General features: G+C 41.1%; 1 protein-coding gene across 1 annotated transcript in view; it reads right to left on the bottom strand.

Moving 5' to 3' along the window:
* LOC139263260 (neuronal PAS domain-containing protein 3) overlaps positions 1-15,633 on the bottom strand; it is a 1,415,846-nt gene that overhangs the window by 28,322 nt on the left and 1,371,891 nt on the right. Inside the window, exons 8-10 of the mRNA XM_070879060.1 lie at positions 11,774-11,967; positions 11,125-11,231; positions 675-822 (exon numbers count right to left, since the gene is read on the bottom strand). Of these exons, the coding sequence (XP_070735161.1) occupies positions 675-822; positions 11,125-11,231; positions 11,774-11,967 (449 nt within the window). The remainder of the gene's footprint in view (positions 1-674; positions 823-11,124; positions 11,232-11,773; positions 11,968-15,633) is intronic.

Here is a 15,633-nt window from a genome sequence, read left to right as displayed (position 1 = left end):
AAATAGTTTTCTGACTATTTTATCTGAATATTTGAGTGCCAACAATATCCAAAGAACTGCTGAAAAATGTTAATAAATCTTTTGGGTAGCACAATAAAATTTGACTAAACATAGACATTAATGAGGCTGAACATCAATCTTTCAAACTAGTGACTAAATGTAATGATCACCATACAGGGGTAATTTTAATCCAACAGTAAAATGACTGGATCTGCTGGCCATTTTGCCCCCAACAAAATGTTACTTTCCATTTAGCAAAATTGGGCGGAGTGTAAAACTGACGGTCAATCTAATCCTGTCCGTTTCTCACTAGGAAGGTTATGTTAACTGCCACCGCCACTGTATCAACTTTTTGTAAATATAGCCACTGTGTAACATTTAGTCCAATTATGAGAATTCGGGGAGGGTTGATGTAAATTAATTTTTAAAGACACACGTGACTTAATAGTGTGTGTGACACATATGAAAAATATGAACAATAGCAACAAAAGATGAAGGGAAATACTTCAACATGTGTGCGTAAGATATCTAAAGGTTTTAAACACCAAATTAGAGCAGACACCAGAGGCACTTTCTCCATGGAACAGTTAAATACTGAGCATCAAAACACATTTCTTGGCAAGACTGCATTTAGAAAAAGAAAATCTATATTTGGACAGGAGTGATTATCTTACCTTAGAACATAATTGACCCAGATGACATTTTTCTCGTTGGCATTTTTTGCATTGAACGCAATAGTGGCACAGGACTGGATCCAAATATAGCCTCCATTTTTCTGCAGCCAGCGATAGTACTTTGTTATACACTGGCCCTTATTCAATACTAAAGAAAAGAGATCAATTTCTATTAGCAAGAGAAGTATTGTAGAAGGGACAATTATAGTTAGCTATGTTACACAAAGTATACCCCATAACCCTTTCATGTCACTCTTTCATGGTGAGTAAACAACCTGCTCTCATACATCTGCCACTCATAAGCTGGACACTATGATGTGCACAAGAGCAGACTGGACTGACTTGTCCTCAGCTTTCTCTCACTGCCTTTATTTGCAGAGGGCAGGTTTGTCCTGACAAGACTTTTTGAGGTCAGGAACTTAACATGCGCGGAATCTGAGATGCGGGTCTGCATCGTTTACATCCTACCATTTCACAGCATGCTGGCTCACTATCGCACTGCCCCGTTCAATATTATTCATTGGTTAACAATCTTATACATAACATTGAAAATCTTAGCTGGAAAGAAAGGTTACTATTTCTAGTTATTTGACTAAATGTGGTAAGAATATAGCTGATAAATATTTAATCACTTCTTTTTGCTCTGGGATCTGTGGTATGTTAAACAAAAGTTGTAAGGGAACACCTTTGAATATTACCACCTGTACATTGTTACAAGTACTGGTTTATAGATATTATTGCATGCAAGAAGTAATTGCAATTGCTAATGTTGCCATTTGACTAAATATATTCAAACAGCAATTAATATAACATTTGTAGAAGAATGCCATAATCAATTCTGAAGCATCCATAGCAGATTTTCAATAATGTTCTTACTACAAAACTTGACCACGAGGGGGTGTATTTTTCTCACTAGACTAACCACTCCAGAAAGTCTGTGGAATATACAACTGTCATACTTCTGCTAAAATGAAGAAACTCTAATTACAGTAATAAATCTGATCATCTTAGCTGTGAAATGGTTTTGTCAACTGATACATATTTCCATTAATCATTTGCAACTATAAATTAGAACAAGATGGAACGCTTCAGAGCAACATATTTCATTTACCAATGTGTTCAATCTGTCTGTTTAATTGCAACTAATAAGTGTCAAATATACAACTACTGTAGAAATCTTGTGCAAGGAAACTGAAAAGAGCATATTCATCTTTGATAATGATTTTCAAGAAAAAAAATTGGGTTAATCCTCTAGTTTGCTGGTCAATAAAAGTAATGCATCAGCTACTAAAGAGGCAGAATTTGCATAAACAATAAACACAGCTACAGCAATAATTAAAAATCATATGACAATGCTTCTTGTAAAATGATAAATATCTTAGAAAAAAATTAACCTGCAAACAGTCTCAGTAAACTGATCTGAGAGCGCAATCAGGCTTACCTTTACCATTCTTGGTTACACTTCCTAATGGGTAATCTTTCTATAACAAAATTCCGCCACAGCTAAATTTAGATTGCGATTTTGGGCACTGTAATTATAAAATGGATCCTTTGGTTTACTCTCATCTTACATATACTGATGAACCAATGATATACCACCCTGATAACCTAATTCACAGATTTTAAACGAAAAGTCAGTGATTATTGTGAATGCTACTTATGGTCAAAACTTAACAAGCAGATTCCTTTTCATCATTCTTTTCATAACATTTGTTACACATTAAACTGCCATGCAACTTACCTGAAAACACAGTCTTATTAAGTCACATGACTGGTAAACTGGGGGGAGGAAATCGGTACCCTGACATATGGCTGCATTTAATTCAACAACAGTCAAAGGCTGTAGCACGGCTGTTGTTAACACTGGGTCTTATTACCATCAGCTGGACATCATATCCCTTTTGCACATAGCATTCGTATAAATTTTACAGTAGCATTAACCTCCCACCACTGAAGGTTGCAAACTCAAATCTTAGCTTTGACTGGCATTCAAAGTCGCTTTTCCTTATTGAGTTTCAGCGAGTGTGCTGGACAGGCCATTGTGTTCAATGTTAGGACATTATCGGAAGATAAAAGGTGACTGGAAACATTCTCATTAGAGAATAGCTTTGCTGATGGTCATGAGCAAAGGTGTAGCTAAGACCAGGAGAAGTGTGCGGCAAGATACAATTACAGGGTACCAAAAAATTGTATGTGCATACACATATGTAAGTGTATGTAGATTCACACAAGGATGAATTCACAGTAGATAATGCATTATCAACTTTTAATATACTTCTCAAAGTATCTGGCTAGGTGGACCTTTGCTTTGTGATCCATTTTCTGCATAGATCAATTAAGCACTACTTAAATCTTTACGTCTCCACAATGATTCTTCTGCTTCTCATGGGTCAAACAACAGCCACTATGGTACCTGAGTAGCTGTCTGCCCACCACAGCGGTGCAAATGAGGAAGGTTTTGAGTACGAAGAAGTGTGACAAAAGCCATGTAAGGAATAGAAGGTGGGAGCAGGAGACAACCATTTGGGTGGAGGTGATCTCCACAAGGCCAATACAGGCAAGAGTGAAACTTCAGCCAGAGCTCACAGATACTGACTCCTTATTTCAATCACCACACTGGTGAGACTACACTAGTTTTCTTCCTTACCGCAGCAAGTGTCACCACACCGACCTCTATAAAGTTAGGGGAGTGTCAGTGCATGATCCAGTGATACAATACTACTGTATTCTAACATGATCTTTGGAGGTATCTGCACTTACAATTCCTCCCAGACCCTTGTCAAAAAATGATATGTGAAATCTGTGAAAGGATGAGTAATATACAATACAATAAAGTTCTTCCACAATTATATTTAATTTTAGCTTTTAAAAAAGCACATTGCTGCATTCAGATATTTTTCATATATTGTGAAATCTGTTGTAAAGTTTTCAGTTATATAGTAAATACAGCTTAATCTTCAGTGTGCTGAAAACTCTTTTTGAATATACAGTAGAAATCTGCAATTAGCAAGCTACAGGCTAATTTAATTTTCACAACATTTACACTATGGATATTTTTTCCACTTACCATAAAAGTTTTCTCTGTTGTTTAAAATAAAGTTTTCTATTAATCACTTCTTTGTGCTGAGTCTCATTTGTGGCAGGTTTTTTATTCATTTTGTGTAAAAGTTACACAACAGACCAAGCTTGGCAGTGCAACCTGAGGCAAGATTCTTGAAGAACGTTTGGAATGGGCTGTTTCATGTGGTCCTCCTCTGTGTCAGCTGGGCCTCTGAGTCAGAAGGTTGTGGGTGCTAGTTCCACTCCAGAGACCAGAGTCCAAAAGTAGGCTGACACTTCAGTGCAGTACTGAGGGAATGCTGCACTGTTGGAGGTGCTGTCTTTCGGATGAGGCATTAAACTGAGGCCGCGTCTCCCCTCTCAGGTGACACTTTTTAAAGAAGAGCAGGGAAGTCCTTCCTGGTGTCCTGGCCAACCTATACCCCTCCACTAACATCACTAAAACAGATTATCTCATTGCAGTTTGAGAGATCTGCCACATTTCTCTCAGTACAACAGTGACACTCCAAAAGTACTTTATTGGCTGTGAAGCATTTTAGTTCATGAAAGGCGCTATATAAATGCACACCTTCTTTCTACCTTGTGGGTTTTGCCTTGAGTTGCATATATAACCAATATATCATACGGTTTGGATGATAGCATTTCAAAAATACATACAGTGCACACTCAATTATCTGCACTCCCATTATCTGCATTCTTGATTAGTTGGGAGACCCTTTGTGGATAATGGGAGATCAGTGTGAGTAACGGCTGCCAGCATTTTTTTCATGATCTTTGGTTGTTCTGCTTCTGTCAGCAAGATAAACTGATGCTGGAACAGCTGATCTATCAGTTGGTCAGCTGGCTCCAAGTTCCCCTGTGCGTCTGCCTGGAACTGAACTCCAACCACCCAACCCAAAACCAGCCCAAGACAATTGGCCAAAAATGCTCCCTTGATGCAAACCACAGTCCCCCAGCTATAGAAATGAGTGCTACAGACAACACCTGCTTATCTTCAGCAATCCTGCTGGCAGCCTCCATTATGCTGATCTCAGTGAAGCAGCTGGAGCTAGTAGGGGCATGTTTATAAGGCAGGCACTCTATGGAATCTCAGCAGAGGCTGTTCAGATCACTGGAGGTGAGCACTGGTCGTCTTTATTGCTCACCTTTATAGCTGACAGCAGCAGTGCAATGGAGGTGAGCTCCGGTGGAAAATACCAAATTCAACAAGTGGGAACAGGCAGCACATTCAGAGCATCTGTCAATTTCCATTATGGCCGATGATTGAGGCTCCAGTGTATACAATAGTTATCATAAGCATAAGCTCTCACAACCATTTAGAAATTATGTTCTTTCTACCTAGTGCAGTGACACAGTAACACGGACACAACTTTTATATAATTAAAAATAGTGGAACTCCAATGCTGCTGCTAACAGTTGTTCAGGGAAGCATTTATTTTACCAGTCTCTGTCATATTTGTGTTGCTGCTTCTCTCTGACTTGTCTCTGTATCATCGTCAACTGCTGTGCATCTATTCTCTCCTACTGGGAGGCAAGTGGCGGGTGGTCGGTGGGGGATGAAGCACCAGAAGCACTTACAATGTATTTGTAGTTCATCATTCCCTGCAGTGTACCTTTAGTCCACGATTACCATTATTTCCTCTTTCTGTTACCAGTATCAGGAGGGGAGACCAAAGACAGGCACTTGGTTCGGGGTGGGGGGGGGGGGGGTTGGTAGGAGGGGTGACGGCAGCAAAAGAAGAGACCCGATGTCTGTACGATTGGTGCTGGGGGAAACCGAATGCTTCCTTGAAGAGTCTGTGGGAGCAATCTTTCCCACATGGACTGCTGAAAGAAGCACTTACCTTGGGGAACCAGCAGCTTCCACCTTCCTTTCACTGCTAAGTTTCCTGACCCCTGGGAAACCCGTGCAGCAGTAGCAAATTTCAATTAGAGCTCCCAATTTCACTGTGGGACTCCGATTTAAATCTATTAATTAAGCTTCCCGTCTCTCCATTGCTGGACACTTGGACACTATGACATTTGCCGCTGTAAAAATGGTGGCTTACACGTGTGCAACGGGTCAAGGGTTGCGTTCCACCTTTTTCACTTATTAACTCGCGCCCCCGCTTAATATCGAGGCTCATGTCTCTGGAATGGGGCTTGAACATACGACCTTCTGACTCAGAGGCGAGAGTGCTACCACTTGACACAGTTAAAATGGAGCAGGCCATTTCCTATCCATTCCTGCTGATCTGCAACTTTAATGCTGCTGGTTTTGGTGGGAGCTCAGTAATAAATGCAAATCGGGACCCCATGATGAACAGGTGAACCTCCCGGGAAGCCAGTGAAGCTTGTTAATGTAAGTTATAAATTCTTTCCTCAGTGGGGCTCGGAGGAGCACGTCTGGCCCCGAAGTCCATGTGTTAATGCGTCCCTGTAGGCATCCAGTGGGTGGTACTGAAGGGGAAAGTAGTCTTTGCAATTCCACGCATGGTGGAAGACTACAGTTCTGGTGGAATAGCCAGCTATCTCCTACTTTGATTGGACATGTTGGCTGGAATTACCCAGTCCTCCTCTGTTGATTTTTTAATGAGATTGGGGCAGAATAAGTATTAGGCACACCCTTTGCTGCACATCCATCCATTTTAATATTGTGCTGGTTTTCTGCCAGAAGTGACGAGGATGAGCATGTATACTGTCATAATATTCAAATCACAGAAAGACATTATCAGACATATATTCCATCACTTCTGCCATAACAGTGCTGGACTCCAGGAACCTTGTCCCTCCCTGACATCCAGTATTGCGATGGAACAGAGGATAAGTATTTAAATGTCATGCCTATGAAGCCTGTGCACCAGAGCAGTGCTCTGGAATGATTAAAAATAAATCATATTCAACCGGCACCATGGAGGCCACTGCCCACACAAACTGTATTTTGTCTCGAGACCAAACTGCAGCCAATCTTCACCTCACCCCCTTGCAGGCTTACTCCCCAGCGATGTTGGGGGGACCCAAATAATTGATGCACCTCAATGTAGGACAGTCAGCCAGGGTGAGGGGTGCATCTTTGTGGTGGATGGAAGTCCTGGCTCGCTGAAGATGTGCCCCAATTCCATGATTGTGGAAACTCTAACCTGCTCTGTTAACTGGCAAATTTAAAAACTATACACAGAAAATATGCATGGTAAAAAATCTAGATATCAGCCCAACTTTCTAAGTTCTGCCTGGTAGAAAATGGTGAGAAATGTTATCAACATCCTCTTGAAGCAGATCACAAGTGCGTTACATCGTAAATTAACCCTGGATGTCAGCACAAACAAATCTGAGCTGCGAAGAAACACTTCTATTAAATTTTGTGAATCAACATACATGCATTAGATGTCTCTAAATGATGACATATTGTAATACTGATCTCTAATTGTATTGCCCAATGTCAGCCCATGTTAGTAAACAGCAGCTGTTCAGAAGCTGTGTTGTATTTGTCTAAATTTGTGCTTGCATCCCTTGAGAAATAATTTCTCTGCAATGTGACGGACATGAATGGAAATAATGATTAAAAGGTTTATCTATGCATATGACACTGTACCTGCATATAGCATTAAATTATCGCTGCAAACTTAAGCAATCATAAGAATTACTGAGCAAAACAGTTTACCAGTGAAAGAAAAAGTCATGATGGTTAATAGGGTCTGTAAATGATAGCATGGTGTTTACTTACTGAACTTGTTAATATTTCCCATGGTCATTTGTAAACAAGTTAACAATTCTAGTGCATGACATTTCTGTAGCCTTTTAACTGATTACTAACAATGTCTTACATTTCTTTAATCAGACAGAAGAACCAAGTTGCAAATTCTCCTTGCCTGTTTTTGTAAATAGCTTTCCCAATGCTATACACCATTCTGGGGCCGAAATTGCCCTCAGTGAGAAATTGGGGAGGGCACTTCGATTTAAACGTAAATTTACTGCCGGGCAGGAGTCAGAGGGAAGAGCCGGAAAATTCAGCTCTTTAACTCTGACACCACGTCCTAGTGCTTTGGGGCGCTGTTGGAGGTGGTATCGGGGCGGGAGTGAGGCGGTGTCCATTACCGCCGCACTGACCATGTCACCATGACCATGTCAGCCCGGCGTTGATGCAGCGCAACGTCCCTCTCCTTCACTTAAAGGGGAGGAATGCTGCGAGGCCAGAGGCCGCAGTGGAGCACACTGGGCAACTAAGGAGGGGTTCGGCTAGGCCAGTGGTAGGGAAGAACACTTAGAGAAAGTGAAAAGCGAACTCACTTCTTCCTCACACTCATGAACATCCTACTAGTTAGCTCAAAAATGGCTTTGGCAGTGACCCAGGAACAGGCTGCCCACATCTTGGGGGGAAAATTGCCCCCAAGAGGGGGTGCGGGGCTGCCTGTTGGCGGCGCAGATGAACCAGTCGGCCGACAATTAAAACAAAATGGCAGCTGCTGCGGTGCGCCCTCCCCTTTAAAGGTGGCCGCAATACCCAGCCACGGGCAGCTTCCTGCCTTGCAAAGCTGTCGGGGGCACCGGGTGGCGGCTGTGCTCCAGCTGGACAATTTTCTCCGCGGGGCTGAAAAGGGGTCGCCGCGCGGCCACTTAAAGCTGGTAACGGGCCTTAAAGTAGGGGCAATTCCCCCTCCCCCCCACCCCCAAGATGTGGGCAACCTGTTTCTGGGTCACTGCCAAAGCCATTTTTGAGTCAACTAGTTGGATGTTCATGAGTATGAGGAAGAAGAACATAACAACATACGAAATAGGAGCAGGAGTAGGCCATTTGGCCTCTCGAGCCTGCTCCGCCATTCAATAAGATCATGGCTGATCTGATCATGGACTCAGCTCCACTTCCCTGCCCGCTCCCCATAAATCTTTACTCCCTTATCACTCAAAAATCTGATGATCTATGCCTTAAATATATTCAATGACCCAGCCTCCACAGCTCTCTGGGGCAGAGAATTACATTGATTTACAAACCTCTGAGAGAAGAAATTTCTCCTCATCTCAGTTTTAAATGGGTGGCCCCTTATTCTGAGACTGTGTCCCCTAGTTTTAGTTTCCTCTATGAGTGGAAATAGTCTCTCTGTATCCACCTTGTCGAGCCCCCTCATTATCTTATATGTTTCGATAAGATCACCTCTCATTCTTCTAAACTCCAATGTGCATAGGCCCAACCTACTCAACCTATCTTCATAAGTCAACCCCTTCATCTCCAGAATCAACCTAGTGAACCTTCTCTGTACCGCCTCCAATGCTAGTTTGTCCTTCCTTAAATACAGAGACCAAAATTGTATGCAGTACTCAGGTGTGGCCTCACCAATACCCTGTACAGTTGTAGCAGGTTTCACTGCTTTTATATTCTATCCCCCTTGCAATAAAGGCCAACATTTTATTTGCCTTCCTGATTTCTTGCTGTACCTGCATACTAACTTTTTGTGTTTCATGCACAAGGACCCCTAGGTCTCTCTGCACTGCAGCACTTTGCAATTTTTGTCCATTTAAATTATAATTTGCTTTTCTATTATTTCTGCCAAAGTGGATAACTTCACATTTTCCCACATTATACTCCATCTGCCAAATTTCTGCTCACTCCCTTAGCCTGTCGATATCCCTTTGCAGATTTTTTGTGTCCTCCTCACAATTTGCTTTCCCACCCATCTTTGTATCATCAGCAAACTTAGCTACATTACACTCGGTCCCTTTATCCAAGTCATTAATATAGATTATAAATAGTTGAGGACCCAGCACCGATCCCTGCAGCATCCCACTGTTTGCCAACTGGAAAATGACCCATTGATCCCGACTCTGTTTTCTGTTAGTTAGACAATCCTTTATCCATGCTAATATATTACCCCAATCCTGTGAGCTTTTATCTTGTGCAGTAACCTTTTATGTGGCACCTTATCGAATGCCTTCTGGAAATCCAAATACACCACATCTTACGATTCCCCCTTATCCACCCTGCTCGTTACATCCTCAATGAACTCCAGCAAATTTGTCAAACATGGTTTCCCTTTCATAAAACCATGCTGACTCTGCTTGATTGAATCATGCTTTTCCAAATGTCCTGCTACTGCTTCCTTAATAATGGATTCCAGCATTTTTCCAATGACAGATGTTAGGCTAACTGGTCTATAGTGTCCTGCTTTTTGTCTGCCTTCCTTTTTAAATAGGGGCATTATATTTGCGGTTTTCCAATCTGCTGGGACCGTCCCGAATCCAGGGAATTTTGATATTACAACCAATGCATCCACTATCTCTGCAGCCACTTCTCTTAAGACCCTACGATGTAAGCCATCAGGTCCAGGGGACTTCTCCGCCTTTAGTCCCATTATTTTACCTAGTACTACTTCATTAGTAATAGTGATTGTATTAAGTTCCTCCCTACCTATAGCCCCTTGATTATCCACTACTGGGATGTTTTTAAGTATCTTCTACCATGAAGACCGATACAAAATATTTGTTCAACGTCTCAGCTATTTCCCTGTTTTCCAGTATTAATTCCCCTTTCCACTTTCTCTAAATGTTCTTCCCTTCTGGCATTTCTGTGCAGTGAGGACATACCAGGTAACAACCCAAAGCCTAACACTGTATAGCAGAAAACATTAATGCACCAATAGACTGTGCCATTGTGCTGCCATTCCAAAGTTTCATCTTTCTTCAGCATCAGTGATATAATTTTTAATTATTGCTGAAGCACTTCCACCATGTGGATCCATTAAAATATGTCTGTGCAAATTTCAGACCCATTTGTAAATTATTAGATAATAATCAAATATTTAACAGGTTTTTTTTCATTTTTCTTCGCCTTATTTTAGGGCCCTCAGTGTCTTGGACCTCTCATTATCTAAGATGGTAGACTGGTGACCTGCTTTTAGGCGCTGACAGTGCCATTTCCATCCAGTGCATTCTCCCTGCTTCCTGTGTGCAAGTTTCTAGCCTTTGCTTAGCACCTCTCCACAATGGTATGAAGTAAGATCAGGAACTCACAGTGTATCGAGTCTTGGGCCTAAACTCTGACTCACCATTCTGCACACAAAGTGCTGAAATCTGGTATCGACCTCAAATGCACACCAAAACATGAATATTTTTGCACTGCTATTGTAAAAGCCTGACCCCAAAATGCTGCTGGCCTTATTTTAGTAGAAAGAGGCTAGTTTCTCTCTGGCAGATCCAACTTGGTGAGTTTCCTGGGGCTGTTTGTGGACCTATATAAATAGGTATAAACCTGTATAAATAGGTATAAGTATATCTCCTCTCAAAGAGCAAATATATTTAAGGATCTTTCTAACAATCAATCTGCGGGGAATACTTTGCACTGAAAGCAATTCTCCCTAGAGCGACATTCTTCTATGAAGCTTATTTTGCAGTGTACTCCTGTAGTTAGCCATATACTCACAATCCAAGTGGCTGTGCCTGATCCCTTCTACATCCTCAGCATGAATGAAGTAATAGCATCTTTTACCCACAATATCTACAGGAGTTAGATCCATATAGTCGCTAATCCTACAGAATACAGAAGCATAAATGAATCAACAATAAACATAAGAATGGTTCCTTAAGAAATAAATTTAAATAACTTGAAAATACAGTCTCGATAAATAGCCTATTTACAATGGTATCTTATTTATGAATTAGAAACTGACTTGTAATTGGAAAAAATACTTAGAATTGCAAAAATATGCAATAGAGTGAGAACTGTGGTGATGCAATGTGTTAAACCAGTGAAATGAGCACAAAAGAATTGGTTTGATTCCCCAATCTGCTGCTTTCCCTCTTTGAGCCCAGTTGTGTGGGGAGGCACCAAGTGGAGGTCAGGTAATTTCCTGCATGACAGAGGGGAAAAGATTGCAACAATTTCTATCAGGCGGTTGTCACATAGATCTGGTGGCCAGCCAGGAATGGCATTGAGTGTGGTCTGCATGCAGTCTCGAAATGCGTGGCTTGGACTGGACCATCAAGGAAAAGAAATGAGAAAAAGGAAGCTACATATCTTAATTTAAAAAATTACAGAAACATAAAATACAGATAAATGAAAGACTACTTACCGGTTTTCACAGTAAACAATATTGAGGTCCATATTTACTCTGGTGACAAACATTTGGCAGTCAATCCTGACTTCATTAATAGTTGGAGGAGGCAAAGCATGAGCCACAACTACTAAGCCGATGATTTGAGTGGGCAGCACACGTCCATGAGAAAGGGAAACTCTTAACCGTAACCGTCCAGTTATATGAATGACCTGAAGCACAGTAACAATATCACAATCAAATGTAAATCTTAGCAGTCTACCAACTCATCAATGCTAAAGGGTGTGGTCATTTTAAATGTAATACTTAGCAAAAACAGTTCATTCTTTTCAACAAATCGGTTTTGAAAATGTATCCCCTTGTTTTTTTGAATTGCTCACATACAATAAAAGGACACAATAGTAATGATTTGGGCATTGATAACAATAATTCTAGATACAGCTGTGATAGATTTACATAAGGTGAGATTGAGAAAAAATATTCGGGGCCAAAATTCCTCAGTTCAATAAATGTATCAAAAAGGAAAATGTGTAAAGTGTTGGATTCTGGGAAGTGCTAATGTATTGTTTGTTAGTGTTTAACACTTCTCTGACAATTTGTATGGCTCCAAAAATAGATAAAGAAACTTTAGAAAAAAGATTGAAATAAACACATGTGTGCTTGTTAAGGTCTTGTTATCAGCCGATTATTGGGAACTTGTTCACAATTATGCACCATTGGATGCTTGCTGAAAAGTGTGTTTAACAACAGGTCATATCTGGGTTTTACAGCTTAACAAAGAAGAAGAATCTATAGTTTCATTCAGGCTCCCTATCTTTCTCTCTGTTACAATTCTGAAACAGGCATGTCTTGTCTCTGGGTTGTTGCCATGAAAAAAAGCATTTTTGCACAAATAGTTATTAGCCTGACTCTCAATCCCTACAAGGAGGACTGGTGGATTGACTTTAGTCTGGCTCATAACTTTTGACATGTCTGGCTTGCGTGGTTCAACTAGAAGTTATACTCCCACCAACATAGCTCAGGGACATAGGAGCATGCAAACCTTCCCACGTCAAAGTGCAGTCCTTAGAGAAAGGACATGTTTAAGTCTTCAGCTCTATCCTGAAGGCCGGCTAGGGACTGGCGGCTGGCGGCTGGCGGCTGAACATTTGTGGCTAGATGGCAGTGGATTGGCTGCTGTGGCTAATTAACTGTGGTCTGGCTGGTTGCTGATGGTGGATGGGTAATTTCAAGTAGCTGGATCCTGGTTATGGAAGGATGGCATCTGATGGCTGGCTGCTTTTTTTGCTGCCTGGCTTCTGGTGGCTGGCTGGCATCTGGTGACTGAATGCTGGTGATAGTTGGCTGTGGTTTGGCTGGATGCTAATGGTGGATGGGTAATTTCTATTAATTAGACCCTGGTTATGAAAGGATGGCATCTGATGGCTGGCTGCTTTGTTTGCTGCCTGGCTTCTGGTGGCTGGCTGGCATCTGATGACTGAATGCTAGTGATAGTTGGCTGTGGTTTCGCTGGGTGCTGGTGGAAGGTGGGTGATTTCTAAAGTTGACAGTGGGTTATGGACCGATAGTGTCTAATGACGGGCTGCTGCTGTTTTCTGCCTGCCTGCCTGGCTGGCTGATTTTGGGTGGCCGATGGTTGTGGTTTGGCTATTGGCTGCAGCCAGATAGGTTGACTGTAGATTGGTGGGTTATCTAGCCTTCTTGGTCTGTATGGCTCAGCTACTCACTAGAAAAAAAACACTGAATCATTTAATTGCATAGTTATAATTACATGAAGTAATCATAATATATTTATGTACATATGAGAAAAAAATACTCCAAAATGCTGGGGGAAAAGTGTCAATAAATTGCATTAATATCTTTTATAACTGCAACTATCCATCTTGTACTTTTCATGGCTGACACGGAGTTCACCATGGTCATGATGTGTTCCCACACTTGTTTCCTAGTTTGGGGCATTGGGGTCTTTTACAGTCTGGTCTCTAAATGCTACTTTACGATATTGTTCTGCCATTGCTCACAACAGTTGCACTCTTCACAGTGACCTCAACAATAAAGTGTCTCATTTAGTTGTTTTAGAAGGTAATAAAGAAAAAGAGGAAGAACTTACATTTATTTAGTGGCTCATCATGAGTCCAATATGTCGTGAGTGCTTTACAACCAATGAATTACTTTTTGGAATAAAATCATTGCTATCTCGACAAATGTGACAGTCAGTTGGTCCACAGCAAGGTCCCGCAAACAGCAAACGAATGAATGACCAGATAATCTGTCTTTGATACAGTTGGTTGAGAGAGATGTTGCCAGGACACTGGGAGAACTCTCTGATCTATTTTGAATAGTGGCATTGGATCGTTTATGTCCACCTGAACAGGCAGAGGAGGCCTCAACTTAACGTTTCAGCTGAAAGATGGTGTCACCTTTTAGGATTTTTGACTATTTTTCTGCAGAAAGAACTTGGAAATAAGTTATATTTATGTTTTGAGTTTTAAAGGTGTGGGTTCACATAGGTGTAGAACTCTCCTCACAGCCATATGCTGCAGTCACTGAGACAAAAAGTAGTTTCTACATTTATAAGCGAAGCACTGGTGGTGTGTTTACACAATGACTGGGGACAACAGTTAGTTGATTCATTATCTTGTCTCAAGCTTGCTGCAAACATCCAAACTTAACATTGTTTGGATGACATATTATTTTGAGACTAACACAGAGTGTCTGCGAGAATTTACTTGTAGAGGAAGGCAGACTGTTTTATTGAAAGGTCGACTGATGAATCACTGAATGGGAAAGAAATAGGAGGGACAGCCCACCTACTTCCTGTGGTCACAAGAGATGAAACACAGAGAAAAGCCCATGTTCCAGGTCAGTCAGTCAGGTAGGTCTGGATGGGAGCCTAGCCTACCAAAAGAAAACATTATTTTCTTAAGTCTGAGCAGGTCATAGCCAGAAGGTTGACCAGGAATAGTTAAATTAGCCCACTAACATGGGATAGTGGTGCAAAAGCAAACATTGCGGATGTTGGAAATCTGAAATAAAAATAGAAAATGCTGGAAATACTCAGCAGGTTAGGCAGCATCTGTGGAGAGAGAAGCAGAGTGAACGTTTCAGGTCAATTACCTTTCAGCAGCACTGTATATGCACACACAAACATATATATGGCATGTATATATTATATTTAGGATAGTGGCGGTGGGTTTGGGCTTAATAATGATCTAAACTTTTATATAAGGGATATAAACAGGGAAGCATTTGTGATTAGGATAAAATATTGCTCAATCATATTCCAGATTATCCCAATTTTAGAAATCCACTTCCAAGAAACATGTATGTATGTGTGCACGTGTGCATAAACATATATAGGGAGGGGTGCAAGTATATACATGTGTGTATATGAGGGTGAATGTGGGAGGATGTTTCATGGTTGAGTGTTAATATGTATATACATGGGAGAGTGAGTGTGAATGTGTGTGTATGTGTGTCGGCATATGTGTGTGGATATATGTGTGCGCACGAACATGAGTGCACAGAGATATACTGGAGTGTGCTAGTCATTGCAGCATGATACTTTTGATGGGTAGTCTGTCAATATGTGCCTCCTATTGACTGGTATTTGTTGTCTTTATTCCTGCAGGCTGGATTATATTTCTGCCCATGCTCTGGGATTTGAGACTTTTAAGGGAAACAGAAACATTAATTGGCAACTTGAGATTCTTCTGGAAAATTTGAGAGACAAGAGCTGTCTGATATTTTGTTTTGAAAACTTAATTTAGGGAGAGCAGAGATTTTTTTTAAGTCTTTATCCACTCACCACAAACAGCCATTCACTGAAGTGAGATCATCAGCATTATTGCAGTTTCTTCAAGTGTAGTGCTATATAG

Source organism: Pristiophorus japonicus, chromosome 4, assembly GCF_044704955.1.
Source record: "Pristiophorus japonicus isolate sPriJap1 chromosome 4, sPriJap1.hap1, whole genome shotgun sequence".
In the NCBI taxonomy this organism is placed as follows: domain Eukaryota; kingdom Metazoa; phylum Chordata; class Chondrichthyes; family Pristiophoridae; genus Pristiophorus; species Pristiophorus japonicus.
The sequence above is the reverse complement of the archived record's forward strand: the minus strand, read 5'-3'. Positions and strand labels throughout refer to the sequence as shown.